Source organism: Sarcophilus harrisii, chromosome 5, assembly GCF_902635505.1.
Source record: "Sarcophilus harrisii chromosome 5, mSarHar1.11, whole genome shotgun sequence".
Lineage (NCBI taxonomy): Eukaryota > Metazoa > Chordata > Mammalia > Dasyuromorphia > Dasyuridae > Sarcophilus > Sarcophilus harrisii.
The window spans coordinates 183,549,513-183,563,569 of NC_045430.1; the positions used below are offsets into that span (position 1 = coordinate 183,549,513).

At 32.8% G+C, this 14,057-nt stretch overlaps 1 protein-coding gene across 9 annotated transcripts in view; it reads left to right on the forward strand.

The window, feature by feature from the left end:
• AGBL3 (ATP/GTP binding protein like 3) overlaps positions 1-14,057 on the forward strand; it is a 115,364-nt gene that overhangs the window by 10,043 nt on the left and 91,264 nt on the right. For all 9 annotated transcript variants that reach the window (XR_004229693.1, XR_004229694.1, XR_004229695.1 and 6 more), the window contains exon 4: positions 3,621-3,803. Coding sequence is in view for 6 of the 9 variants with exons in the window: in XM_031939101.1 (XP_031794961.1) it covers positions 3,621-3,803 (183 nt within the window). In the remaining 3 variants the exon portion in view is untranslated. The remainder of the gene's footprint in view (positions 1-3,620; positions 3,804-14,057) is intronic.

Sequence of the window (14,057 nt, forward strand, 5' to 3'; positions counted from 1 at the left end):
CATCAGTAATTGAGTAGCTCAAAAGAAAGATTGGGGCAGAGCCGAGTATGATCAGAATCTAAAAAACAAACTGTCTAGGAAAAAGTAAAAATAGTAATTATGCTATGGGTTTAATAGGGAATCATATATATTATATACATGTATGTGTGTGTTGTGTGTGTGTGTGTGTGTGTATAAATAACCATGAAGGGCATCATACTCTTCAAAATCAATAAAGAAGGAGGGAGGGAACAGGATAAGGCGGAGTATAGAAGGGATAAAGAGGGAGGAAAAGGATGGAGAAGATAAGGGAAGGATCCATAGGTAGGGAGAGGTTAAGTAATAATAGCAAGGCGTGTTAAGGAGTAGAATTAAAGTAGAAGAGTTTGCTGGGATAGGAAATAAGAGAGATACAACAACACTATAACAAGAATCAGGAGCAGAATTCATTAGAAAAAAGAAAAGAGGCCTAGCAATCATTGATCTCAGACAAGGTCAAACTTAAAGATTCAATGAAGAGAGAAATTTATATTATATCAGCCACATTAATATTATTTTAGATGCATGTCTATATATATATATATATATATATACATATTTGTATATATGTGCGTGTGGGAGATAAAATAAGCTAACATTAAAAATGTAAAAAATTAATCATTAAAAATAATAAACATCATTAAGAAAATAATGAAGAAAAGGAATGGTAGAATCTGAATAGAGAAAGAAATATTTGGAGATCAAGAAAGGGCTGATAGCCTTGATTTCAAGTAGGACTTGAAGCAAAAGGTGTGAGAACTATCAAGAACTTGAAGATAACAGAGGCCAGGAAAAACTAGTATGGAAGTGTCATAGAGATAGTTAGCTACTTAGCAGCCAAATTAAAAAGTATAAATTGAAATTAGATAATGTAATGTCATAATCTGAAGGCAGTGTAATGTAGTAAAAACACACTCAGACTTGAAGTCAAGGATATGGGTTCCAGTATCAGTTCTTCCATTTATTAACTATGTGACCTTTGGCAAGCCATGTAACTTCTCTGGCCATCAGTTCCTTCATATGTAAAACTGAAGAGTCAGACTCCATGACTTCTATAATCCCTTCCAATAAATCCACACAGTCAAGTGATTCTCTAGCAACACTCATTAGTCCTCTTCCAGAATGGAGAAAGTATAAAATCAAGAAGTGGTCCTTGGCTGAGTATTAGCACAGATCATCTTATAAAAGTTAAGGCTTCATTGACACAGCTGATCCTGCAGTTAGGAGAATCAAGTTAATAGAGTTAATGAAATGGGTGAATTGAGGAGTGTTGAGACTGGAGAGTTAGGATGGGGGCAGTGGGGCTAGAGATAGGCAAAGAAGTAAAAGACAAAACAAGATAATCTGAAATAAAGAGGTAGTTTGATATTTCAGAGTTCCAAGGACTGACTGCCATTGGTGTGAGTTGATGCAAAGATTGTGATTCATCTTCTTCACTGGTTGCATGAGTACCTTAACTGCATGGGGTGTATGGGAGCATTTCCCCTTTGAAATGCAACATAAAAATTGTATTGAAAAATATATTTTTCAGTTGTTTGCATTTGAAGGTTTTCATTAACTAGATATGGAGCCCCAGTTCATAGAATACCTGCAGTTTGCCTTATCTTTCTTTAATAATAGTCAAAATTTATATAATACTTTTAAGATTTATAAAATGCTTTATAAAAGGCTATTTCTGAGCTAGTTATATAAGGCTTTATGGAACTTTATTGGATCAAAGACATATTAAAACACTGGAAAGAACGTTGGGGTTGGTTTTTGTGCTTGTTCAGATTCATTTGCATCAGATATAAAACATTTTGGGATGTTTAATAAGACTGCAGAAACTTCCTAAATTCAGGTGGGACACATGATTCCTATGAGAAAATAATTCATTGTCAAATGAATTTTCTCATCCCAAATAAGAGTGAAGCTTTGAAAGAAATGCTGCCTTTGGTAATCAGGAAATAAAGTTAAAAAAAAAATCCACCAGATTTAAACCTGAGGGCACTAGTAAATTATAGTAACTTCATGTTACAAAGAGCTTGGTAACTATGTTGAAGAATTGTCTTCTGGAGAGAGAACACCCATTCTTGTCAGCTGTAGTTCTAAGCTAACAAGGAATTTTTCCTTAGTCTAAATGATAGTGGTTTTCTAAAAGAGCTGTAGCAAAAGGCCTCTGTGATTTCAGTTAAAGAACAATGCCAGTGTTCATTCTTCTTACAGTGAAGAAGTAGCACCTGAAATGAAGATGTCTGAAGCCAGAAGCTGGCAGCAGAGAAGCTCTAAAAAGAGGTGCCCCAATGAGCTGCACCTCCAGTGTCCAACACGGTGACGCCAATAGAGACCACTGTTACTGGAGACTACCCATCCAGTAGAGACTCAAGCAATCAACATGCATGTCTTAAGTTCCTACTACATGCTTGGCATTGTATACAAAGAGTACGCAAAGAGCAAAATGAAGTGGTCTCTGCTCTTAAGAGCTCATTCTATTAAGGGAAACAACATACATACATATAAATATATGCAAAATATACAAAGACAAAGAACAAGGTGATTCAGGGGCAAGGGGAGCCATGTCACACAAGATGAGCAAGGAGCATGCATGCTAATGAAAAGTGTCATCACTTCACCTGAAGACATCTGTAGCATCCAAGGAATAAACTACATTTCCACACTACTCATACTGATAGTATGTGTATTATGACAGTATGCTCCGGATTTGTGGGGAAATGTTCTATTAGTAGTTTTTGCTTTGAGCAGGTTGTGTCCTCTGGCTAACTAGAAAAAGTATATCACAGTGAGGTTGAAAAATATGGTTTTAAAGAGGTGCACATTCTTCTCATTTCTCCTTGATTCAGACATACTAATTATCTTAACAAAACTAATTCATATTTTGAGGCTAAAACAAACGAACACACCAAAAGATCTAGGGGGCTGAGGGGAAGAAAAAGGAAGAATTATGTTTGTGATTTCTTTTGTAAGTTCGCATTGGAGAAGCAGGTTTATCAGTTCATTTTCATTTTTGCAGTAATAATACTTCATATTCATATGAACTTTTAAAGTTTGCAGAAGCATTTTATGTATAATAGTCTTTCAATAACCCTACAAGAAAAGTGCAAATCTTCCCCTAGCCCCCATTTTCAGTTGAGGAAATAGGCTGAAAGGAGTTACATGACTTGCCCAGGGTCTTCTAGCTAAGAACATTTAAGGTGGTCTTAAATCGAAGTGATCTTAACTCTGAATCCAGTATTCTATCCATAACACTTAGCTGGCTCTTCTGGATCATCCAGACTAAGAATGTAACTTCTAGTAATGTATTTTTTACCATAAGTCCAGTATATATAACTTGGTTTCTCCCATTGAATTTGTAATAAATAAGTTTTTCCTATATTGTTTGCTTGAAATACCTAGCACTTGTTTACCAAAAACAGTAATACTTGATAAATAAAAAGTGTTACACAAACACTAAACAATTGTTAGTAATTTTGATAGAAGAAAAATTTTGATTAATGAATTAAAATGATGTTGAAGAAATAAAGGAAACTTAAAACATGAATACTTTTGTGCTTTTGTGGTTTTTGTCCCAAATCAGTCCTTTGTTTGCATTTGCCTTCCAACAGATACTACTTGTGACCAGTCTTTACCTCGGACTACACAGATTTTGTTGGAATATCAGCTAGGGAGATGGGTCCCACGTCTTCGTGAGCCCCGAGACTTATATGGTGTTTCTTCCTCTGGTCCTCTGAGTCAAACACGATGGCCATGCCACTGTGAAGTAGTTGAAGAGAAAATCCTGCACATCGGTATGTCCTTATTAGTTGCATTTAGAATATAAAAGATAGCAAAATGACTTTGCCAAACTAAGGAGATTTATGACCAAAAAAGGAATTGGGAAGTTTCAGCTACTTCTAGATATAGGACTTAAAATGCATAAGAAATTTGGTAATCCTGCACATTTGCAGCCATCAGTGCTTTGTTCTCTATTAGCCAGACTAATATTGCTCCATAACCCTCCACCCTCACACCACTGCCCACATAAAGACTTAGTATTTGGATTCTACATAATTCCACTCTCAGACAGCATCCTAGAAATTGGTCTTTGACTTAAGTGCGGCATCAGGGGGAATGAATAGAACTTCTAGAGCTTTGAATAACAACTGAAGAAGTTACTGAGCTTCTCTACTTCAGGCCTTCTCTTTTTATATTCTTTCCTCTTATTTTCTTTGGTATTCTCTTGACCTTAAAGTTTGTGTCCCAAGGCAAATGCCTTTCTTGTCACACAGTTAGTAATACTATAGAACTTTAATAAGTGGTAATTAAATCAATCTCAACTTTCCATCTTCTCACCACTTATGTAAAGGTTAATATATCTAATGCTAACACACAAAGGCTACTGCTGTACATAGTATCATTGGGTATATAGTCTTATACTTTATGCATGACAGCTGATTGTACTGGTACTCATGATTCCACAGCTAATGAAATAAGTTCAGACCAAAAGAAAAACATTTGAACTTATTAATGTTATTAAAATTACTTTCACGCAAATGGGTACTAAAGGATACTTCTAAATTGTTCAAATATTTAAGTGGGATGAGTATCTTGTACTCTCACTTCATTTAACAAACATTTTTACAATCATTTTGTTGTATATTTGAAAGGAATAGCAAGTTGTGCATAGTAGATGTGCAGTTTCACATATGATCATTTTTTTATTGTACTATGTAATAGAAATGCTTGTAACCCATTAAGATAAAGAAAAAAATTAATAAATTTGATTTCCCCATATGCTTCATATCAATATCAGTTCTTTCTGGAGGCAAATAGTATGTTTTATCATTAATCCTTTGAGATTGTCTTGGATCACTGTATTGCTGAAAATAGCCAAGTCCTGCACGGTTTTCCATCATGTAGTATTGCTGTTACTGTGTACAATGTCCTCATTCTGTTCCCTTTACTTTGCATCAGTTCATGTAGGTCTTTACAGGTTTTTCTGGAATTATATTCCTCGTCATTTCTTATAGCACAATAATATTCCATCACAACCATTGTTTAATCATTCCCCAATTAATGGGGAATTTCCTATTCTTAGTTACCACAAAAAGAGCCGCTATAAATATTTTTTTACAAATAGAACTTTTTCATGCTCAACCCCTTTTTTTATATCTTTGGGATAGAAATGATGTTGCTGGATAGATCAAAGAGTATGCAGTTTTATAGCCCTCTGGGCTATAAATTGTATTGAATTGCTTTCCAGAAAGGTTGAATTAGTCAGTTCATAGCTCCATCAACAGAATCTCAGTTTATCCATATATCCTTTCCAACATCCATAATTTTCCTTTTCTGACCTATTAGGCAATCTGAAAGGTGTGAGGTGGTACCTCAGAGTTGTTTCTGATTTGCATTTTTCTAATCAATGCATTTTTTCATATTATTATTGATAACTTTTATTTCTTTGTCTGAAAATTCCCTGTTCATATACTTTGACCATTTATCAATTGGAGAATAACTTGTATTTTTACAAATTTGACTTGGTTCTCTATACATTTGATCAGTGATATTTGTTACAAAAAATATTCCCCAGTTTCCTGCTTCCTTTTAAATTTTGGTTGCATTGATTTTGTTTGACAAAAAATGTTTAATTTTATATAATCAAAATTATCTATTTTTAAATTTTGTCATGTGCTCTCTCTCTCTCTCTTACCAAATTCTTTCCTTATCCATAGATCAGATTGTTATGATAATTACTGCTTTATAATACAAAACAAACTATTTTTTAAAGTATGGTCAAAACACTCTGCTTTTACCATTTATTTGTTTAGTAAGTCTTTTTTATGGAAAGAACAAAAATAAAATTCAGCCTAAGTTATCAAAAGTTCCACGTGAATAGACTTAAAATTCTAAGATTTTCACATATATCACCAATACATTTTTCAGCACCTTTAACAATAGGTGCTGAGAATCTTCTCAGGAAGAACTGGCCAATAGGGATTAGGCAACAGAATATCACTTCTCTCTTCACTGTGGATAGGGATTTTCTTCAACTTTCCTTCCTCTCCCTCCCCCCAGTCAAGTGTATAATTTGCTATATTGGTTTCTTCTTCCACCAAATCTTGTTATATTACCTTTTTAAAAATCATTCCTAAATAGCTTGTTTTATTGGAAACAATATAGTCTCACTACAGAGCCACACACATTATCTCCCCTACACCAATCCATCCCACTCAAATCTCTTGATTCCTCCTTCAGTAATAAATATTTTAATATATCTTTTATCTATCTCAGATAAGCATGAGGTTGAGCCTGTTTCTCCTTCTACTTTGCCTACACATCTCTGATTGAACTTTACTTGTGGTATCCTGATTTTAAGAAATATTAAATCACTTCTTTCCTTCCTTTAGAATTTTTATATCTAGATTCATCATAGTCTATAGTTGTTCTCTCTTGTCTTTTAAACAAGGTCTACTTTCTTAAAAGCAATCATTTTCTCATTTTTACTGCATATAAATGTCATCACTTGCCTTTGCATATTAACTATTTTTGTTTGCTTTTTATAAATTTCTTTTGTCCACAAACTTATATCTTGAAAAGTCTACTCATCTCTAGATTTCTCAGAAGACATGACTAAAAGTCATTTATTAAAAGTCCAGTTTTTACAAGTCTGTTCAACTTATATGATGCTATATATGGGTGCAAGCCCTTTGCTTTTTAGTGTATGATATTCCATAGTTTTCTTTCATTTCTCATTGTTGATAAATTATTTTGGACAATTTGAACAGGAGTCTGAACATTGCTTCCTCCTGGAAATATTATATTTTTGACACTGAAGCTCTAGGACTTTGTGACTGCATTTATGAATATTTGAAATTCAGGAATGTTTATTGATATCATCCTATTGATTTTTATCAATCAAAACTATGACCTCTGAATCTGTCATTTTGTGACACTATTGTATGATTTCCGGAAATGTAGTATCAATGCTGTTTTTTTTTTTCTTGTGCTTTTCTAGAAAGCCATTAAATCTCAGATTTTCTCACCAAATTTAAGCTTCAAGGTCATGCTTTAGTTTTTAGAGAACAGAAATATCATTCCAATGTTACTGTTTTTGATTTTGCTCTAATATTTCTTGAAACATTTCTATATTTTTGTGTTCCATCTCTGCTATTCTTGGGTGCGTCTACTATTTATATTAATATTTTCCTTGTTCAGGAGCGCTAATTCTTATTTATGTTTTTCATTCTTGTTGCTAAAATCATCAATTACTCTGAGTATTCTGACAGTAGTTCCATTCTCAGAGCTAATTCAACTATATTGAAACATTATTGACACTTTCTGGAGATTTCTCAAAGAATCACAGATAACAGAATTTGAAAATTGGAAGAGATCTTAATGGCCATGTAGTCCAATTCACACAGAAAATCACCAGTGTAATGCAAATACATCATCGTACAAATGATTGTACAACCTCTATTTTAAATTCTCACTTTGTTGTGTTTTTTTAATTAAAAAATTCAATTCAATATAATAAATATTAAGTACCTAATAGGTGTCAGGCACTATGCTAAGCATTAAGATTACAAAAAGAAGCAAAAGGAAGTACCTGCCCTCAAGGAGGAAATCAAGATGCCAATAAAAATGTACGAAGCAAGCTATATACCCTGAAATTAAGAAGGGTTAGGGATTTTATTTGGGATTTAAAGGTGTAGGAATTAAATGAACCATACTCTATCTTGTGCCTCAGTTCTTCATCTAGCTCACTTCCCTTTGGTATTCGATTACATATATTTCTTTGTGAGAAAATTTTATGAGAAAAATTATGAAAATTGTGAGAAAATTTTATTGCATTGTGTCACCCTAACCCTGCTTGTCTGGGAAGCTATATCATATCTACCTATTTTATTGCATTGCTCAGTTGCAGCTATCTCTGTGTGATCACCTTTAAGTAAGGACCTAGATTATGCTGACCAGAAACCCAGTCAGATCTGAAGATTGATAATAGAAATTTTTACATAATTACACATCTCAAGCAATTCATATGTCTTATCTAAAAATTAGTATTGTACTGATCAATCAATTATTGTTTGTACTTGTCAATCAGCTATTGTTTCCAATAAGCTTTTATTGAATAGAGTCCCCTGGGGGGTATGGAACATTTCTTCTGATTTCTGGGAACTGCACTATTTTCTCTCCCCCTTCCAAATTGGAAAGTCCCTAATTTTGTATCTAATTAATTCTTTTATTTAATTGGTTTTATTTGATTAATTATTTTAATACATAAAATATTCCTCATTCTGTCTTTGGGATGATCAAAGATTCCATTGACTCATTTATTATGCCTGTTTTGCTAATAATTGCATATTTCATATTGTTTCTTTAGCCAGAGAGGTCAGCAATTAAAGCAGAATAGGTAGAGCATTCAAGGCATAGAGCACAGCCAGGAAAAAAAAACCCAAAGTTGAAAGATGGAGTGGCTTCATTATGGAACAAATGGGAAGTCAGTGCCCCTGGAATGAAGAGTAGGTGTCAGGGAATAACATATAAAAAGACTGAAAAAGTAAGTCCTACATTATGAAGGACTTTGAATGCCAAACAGAGCATTTTGTATTTGCCACTTGGAGGCAATAGACAGTGACTAAAATTTATTGAGTAAAGCAGTGGGGGAAGTAGAGATAGGAGTCAGGTTTACATGATTAGACATGCATTTTAGGAAAGTCATTTTAGTGGTTATAGATTTAATCATCACAAAAAAACATTTAAATGCACAAAGAAGAATAAAGAATAAGATTATGTAAGTAAGCAATAAATGTCTTTGAATCTTGTTATAAAAATAGATATTAAGTTTAAATATATTAATGCATTAATTTAAATATTAATTTAAAAAATGTTTACAAATTGTTTTTTCCTTTATCATATAACTTTTTATTATTTTTCAAATTTAATTACTTTGTCTTGAACTTAAATATTGTTCCAAATCAATAAAAATCAAATAAAATGAACATTTATATATACAAACTAGAACATAAATTTTGTACATAAAACAATGAATTTCTATTACATATAGTTTACTTTTGTAAGTATAAAATAAATTCAAATGTAATTTTCAAACCTGTCCTGCTTATCTATCTTTCTAGACTTCAATCATTTCTTTTCTCTGCATAAAAATACTTCAATCTTATTTCATTTTCTTTTTTATAATCTTATCAATATTCTCCCCCCTTCCCCCAACTACTGTCCTACAGTTGAAGAAAAAAGAAAAACAAAACCCTTGTAATAAATATGGATAGTCAAGCAAAACAAATTGGCTGTGTTCGAATATGTATGCCTGATTCTGCATCTTGAATCTACCAACTCTCTGTCAGGAGGTAAATAGAATGTTTCATCATTGGTGATCTGGAATTGTGACTGGCATTGTATTGTTCAGAATTCTAAATTCTTTCAAAGTTGTTTTTCTTCACAAATATTGTTATTGTATTCATTGTTCTCTGAGTTCCACTCATTTTCATATGCACCAGTTCATATAAGTCTTTTCAGATTTTTCTGAAACAAAACCTTTCCTTGTTATAGAACAATGATATTTCATTACATTCACATACTATAAATTTGTTCATTATTCCTCAGCTGATAGAGAGTGCTTTACTTTGTTTTTAATTCTTTGCTAAAACTAAAAGAGTTGCTGTAAATATTTTGTACCTATGAATCCTATTTCTCTTTTAATCTTTTTGATGTATTATTCTAGTAGTGTTATCAGTGGGTCTAAAGGCAGGAGCAATTTAGTGGCTTTAGGAAGGTCACTATACGTTATTTTCCATAATGGTGAGATCAGTTAATAGTTGTGTATTAGTATGCCGTTTTCCCATGGCCCCTTTGTCATTTGCCTTTTTTTGTATAAAGATACAAGATAGGCAAAGGCCTATCTGATGGCAACTCAAATAACAACTCAAAGTCTTTAAATGTCCATTTCTCCTATTACTAATTTGAGTCATTTTTCATTATAGCAGCTGCTAGTTTGAATTTATTCCTTTGAAGACTACATGTTTATATCCTTTGATATAAGATATCCTTTTACCTATTGGAGAATGTCTGTTGTTTTTATATACAAAATATGCCAAAAATCTTAATATAGTTTTAAATGACTGAAGCTTAAATGTCAGTATTTGAATAAGTTTCTTACGTATCTTATATGTCAGACCTTTATCAGATAAACTTGCTACAAAGATTTTTTCCTAGCTCTTGGGTTTTTTTTTTTGTTTTTTTTTTTGGCAAAACCTTTTTAAAATTTATACATTCAACACTGACCTTTTTACATCCTGTGATCTTTCCTTTTCCCTTATTTGGTCATGTCTCTTTCCTTTCTCCTCTAACTTGTTTCCAAAGTTATTTAAAAAAATATCTCTATCATATTCATTGGAACTCGTCTTGCTATACGTGTAATGAGAGGTGATGGTCTAAACCTAATTTCTGGCACATTATTTCTTTCTTAGTTTTTTCAGCAGTTTGTTCCTATCCCCTCTTCTCCATATATTGAGTCCTTAGTCCTATAGCTAGGATCTTTGGATTTATTGAACATTATGCTATGGCACTTGTTTTTCTATATTGTGTACCTAATTCATTCCACTAGTTGACTTTTCAGTTTTTAAAGTATCAAATAGATAATCATTTCTGCTTTGCAGTAGAGAGTGATATCTGGTGTGTGATAACCAGTGCTTAGCATAGTGCCTGGCACATAATAGACAATAAATGTTTACTAATTAATTGATTTGATGGTGTTAGTAAGTCCCCTAATTAGAAAGGAGAAAGACAATAAGATTATGAGTGAAACAAGGTTGTCCACTAGTACCACTATTATTCAATATTGTATTAGAAAATATTGTATTATTGTATTATATTGTATTGTATTATACAATGTTGTATTAGAAAAGTTAGCTTTGGCAATAAGAGAAGAAAAATAGATGAAAGGAATTAGAAAAGGTCATGAGGAAATCAAATTATCACTCTTTGTAGATGATATAATGATATATTTAGAATATCCTAGAAAATCAACTAAAAAACTATTAGAAACAATTCACAACTTTAGCAAAATTGCAGGATACAAAATAAATCTTCATAAATCATCAACATTTTATATGTTACCAACAAAATCTAATAGAAAGAGATACAAAGAGAAATTCCACTTTAAATTATTGTAGATACTATAAAATATTTGGGATGCTACCTTCCAAGGCAAAGTTAGGAACTATATGAAGACAATTACAAAATACTTTCCACCAAATAAAGTCAGATCTAATCAAATGAAAAAATATCAAGTGCTCATGGGTAGGCCAAGCTAATAATCTACTTCATCTACTTATTCAATGCCATACCAATAAAACTCTGAAGAAATTATTTTATAGAACCAGAAAAAATAATAACAAAGTTTATCTGGAAGAAAGAAAGATCAAGAATTTCAAGGGAATTAATGAAAAAAAAATGAAAATGAAGGTGGCCTAGCTGTACCAGATCTATAACTATAATATAAAGCAGCAGTTATTAAAACCATTTTATACTGGTTTAGAAATAGAATAGTCGATCAGTAGAATAGCTTAGGTTCACAGTTCACAATAATCAATGACTATAGTAATCTAGTTTTTGATAAACCTAAACACCCCAGCGTTTGGAATAAGAATTCATTATTTGACAAAAATTTCTAGGAAAATTGGACATTAGTATGGCAGAAACTAGGCATTGACTCATATCTAAGACCCTATATCAAGATAAGATTGAAATGGATTCATGATTTAGACATAAAGGGTGATACTATAAGCAAATTAAAAGAGCAAAGACTAGTTGACTTTTCAGATATGTGGAGAAACAAAAAATTTGTGACCAAAGAAGAACTAGAGATCATTATTGATCACAAAATAGATAATTTTGATTATATTAAGTTAAAAAGGTTTGGTACAAATAAACCCAATGCACACAAGATTAGAAAGGAAGCAATAAACTGGGAAATTATTTTTACATCCAAGAATTCTAATAAAGGCCATATTTCTAAAATATACAGATAATTAACTCAAATTTATAAGAATTCAAGTCATTCTCCAATTCATAAATGGCCAAAGGATACGAACAAACAATTTTCAAATGAAGAAATTCTAGTCGTATGAAAAATGCTCTAAATCACTCTTGATTAGAGAAAGGTAAATTAAGACAACTCTGAAGTACTACTATACACCACTCAGATTGGCTAAGAATGCAGGAAAAGATAATGACAAATGTTGGGGGGGGATGTGAGAAAACTGAGACACTTTGTTGCATTGTTGCTGCATTGTTGCATTGTTGGTAAAGTTGTGAACTGATCCAATCATTCTGGAGAGCAATTTGGAACTATGCCCAAAGGGTTACCAAACTCTGCATATCCTTTGATCCAGCAGTGTTTCCACTGGGCTTATATTCATAAAGGGTGGAAAGGGACCCACGTGTGCAAAAATGTTTGTGGCAGCCCTTTTTGTAGTGGCCAGAAACTGGAAACTGAGTGGATGCCCATCAATTAGAGAATGGCTGAATAAGTTATGGTCTGTGAATGTTATGACATATTATTGTTCTATAAGAAACGATAAGCAGGAGAGACTTACATGAATTGATGCTAAATGAAGTGAGCAGAACCAGGAGATCATTATACATAGCAACAGCAAGAATATGTGATCATCAATTCTGATGGATGTGGCTCTTTTCAACAGCAAGGTGATTCAGGCCAATTCCAATGGTCTTGTAATGGAGAGAGCCATCTGCACTCAGGTAGAGGACTATGGGGACTGAATGTGGATCACAACATAGTGTTTTCACCTCTTTTGTTGTTGTTTACTAGCATTTTTTCTTTCTCATTTTTTCCTTTCTGATCTGATTTTTCTTGTGCAGCATAATTGCAGAAACATGTATAGAAGAATTGCACATGTTTAACTTGTATTGTTATTTTTGTTATTGTTATTATATTGTATCCAATATATTGGATTACCTGCTCTCTATGGGAGGGGGTGGTGGGAAGGTGTAATGGGCTGAGGTTTGAGCTGATGCACTGAGGTCCCAAGTACATGAGGCTAGATAGTAATTGGGCTATACTCTATTAATATACATGATTGGATAAAGAATGGTCCCTGCCCACTCTCCGTGCAAGTCCTGATGTGTTGCATAGGAAATGACGATTTTGGTGGGTGGAGGCAGAGGGAGAGACAGGAAGAGAAGCTGGGGGAGATTGGGCTGGGTTCGAGACTCCGAGCTGCTGGTTGTGTGGCTGCTGGTCGAGCTAGCTTCTTGACTCAGCTGCACACAGGAAGGGAAGGAAAAAAATTTGGAACCCAAAGTTTTGCAAGGGTGAATGTTGAAAATTAACTTTGCATATGTTTTAAAATAAGAAGCTTTAAAAAAATTGTCCTACAGGATTGCAACCTGGAAGGCAGAGACTAAGCAAGATGAGCCTTTCAAGCCACATATCTTAGGTGGACATCTTCTTTGCCTATATGTACAGCTTGTGATGCTAAATTCTATATCTTTATATCTTTTACATGATTGCACATTTATAACCTATATCAAATTCTTTATCATCATAGGGAGAAAGGAAAAATTGGGGAGTCAATTTAAAAAAAAATGATTATTAAAATTGTCTTTAATTGAAACATACTATTTCACTTTATTTTTTCATAGTTGAAATATGTTTTACATGATTGCACACATATAATCTGTATCTAATTGCTTACTGTTTTGGAGAGAAATGCAAAGAGAAAATCTGAAACTCAAAATTTTGTTAAAAATGAATGCTAAAATTTGTTTTTACATTTAATTGGAAAAATAGAAATTTATTTTAAATTTCTTTCCATATAATTGGCAAAATACTATTTAATCTCTATAACTCCCCTAGCATTTAATATAGTGCTGATCACATAGAAAGTGCTTAACAAATTCTCGCTATCATTGCTAACAAAAAAAAAAAAAAAGAAAGAAAGAAAAGAAAGATGAAAGACTGTGCAAGAAGACCAGTTTGGAGGCTATAAAGTTGTCTGGTTAACAAATGAAGAGGTTTGAAT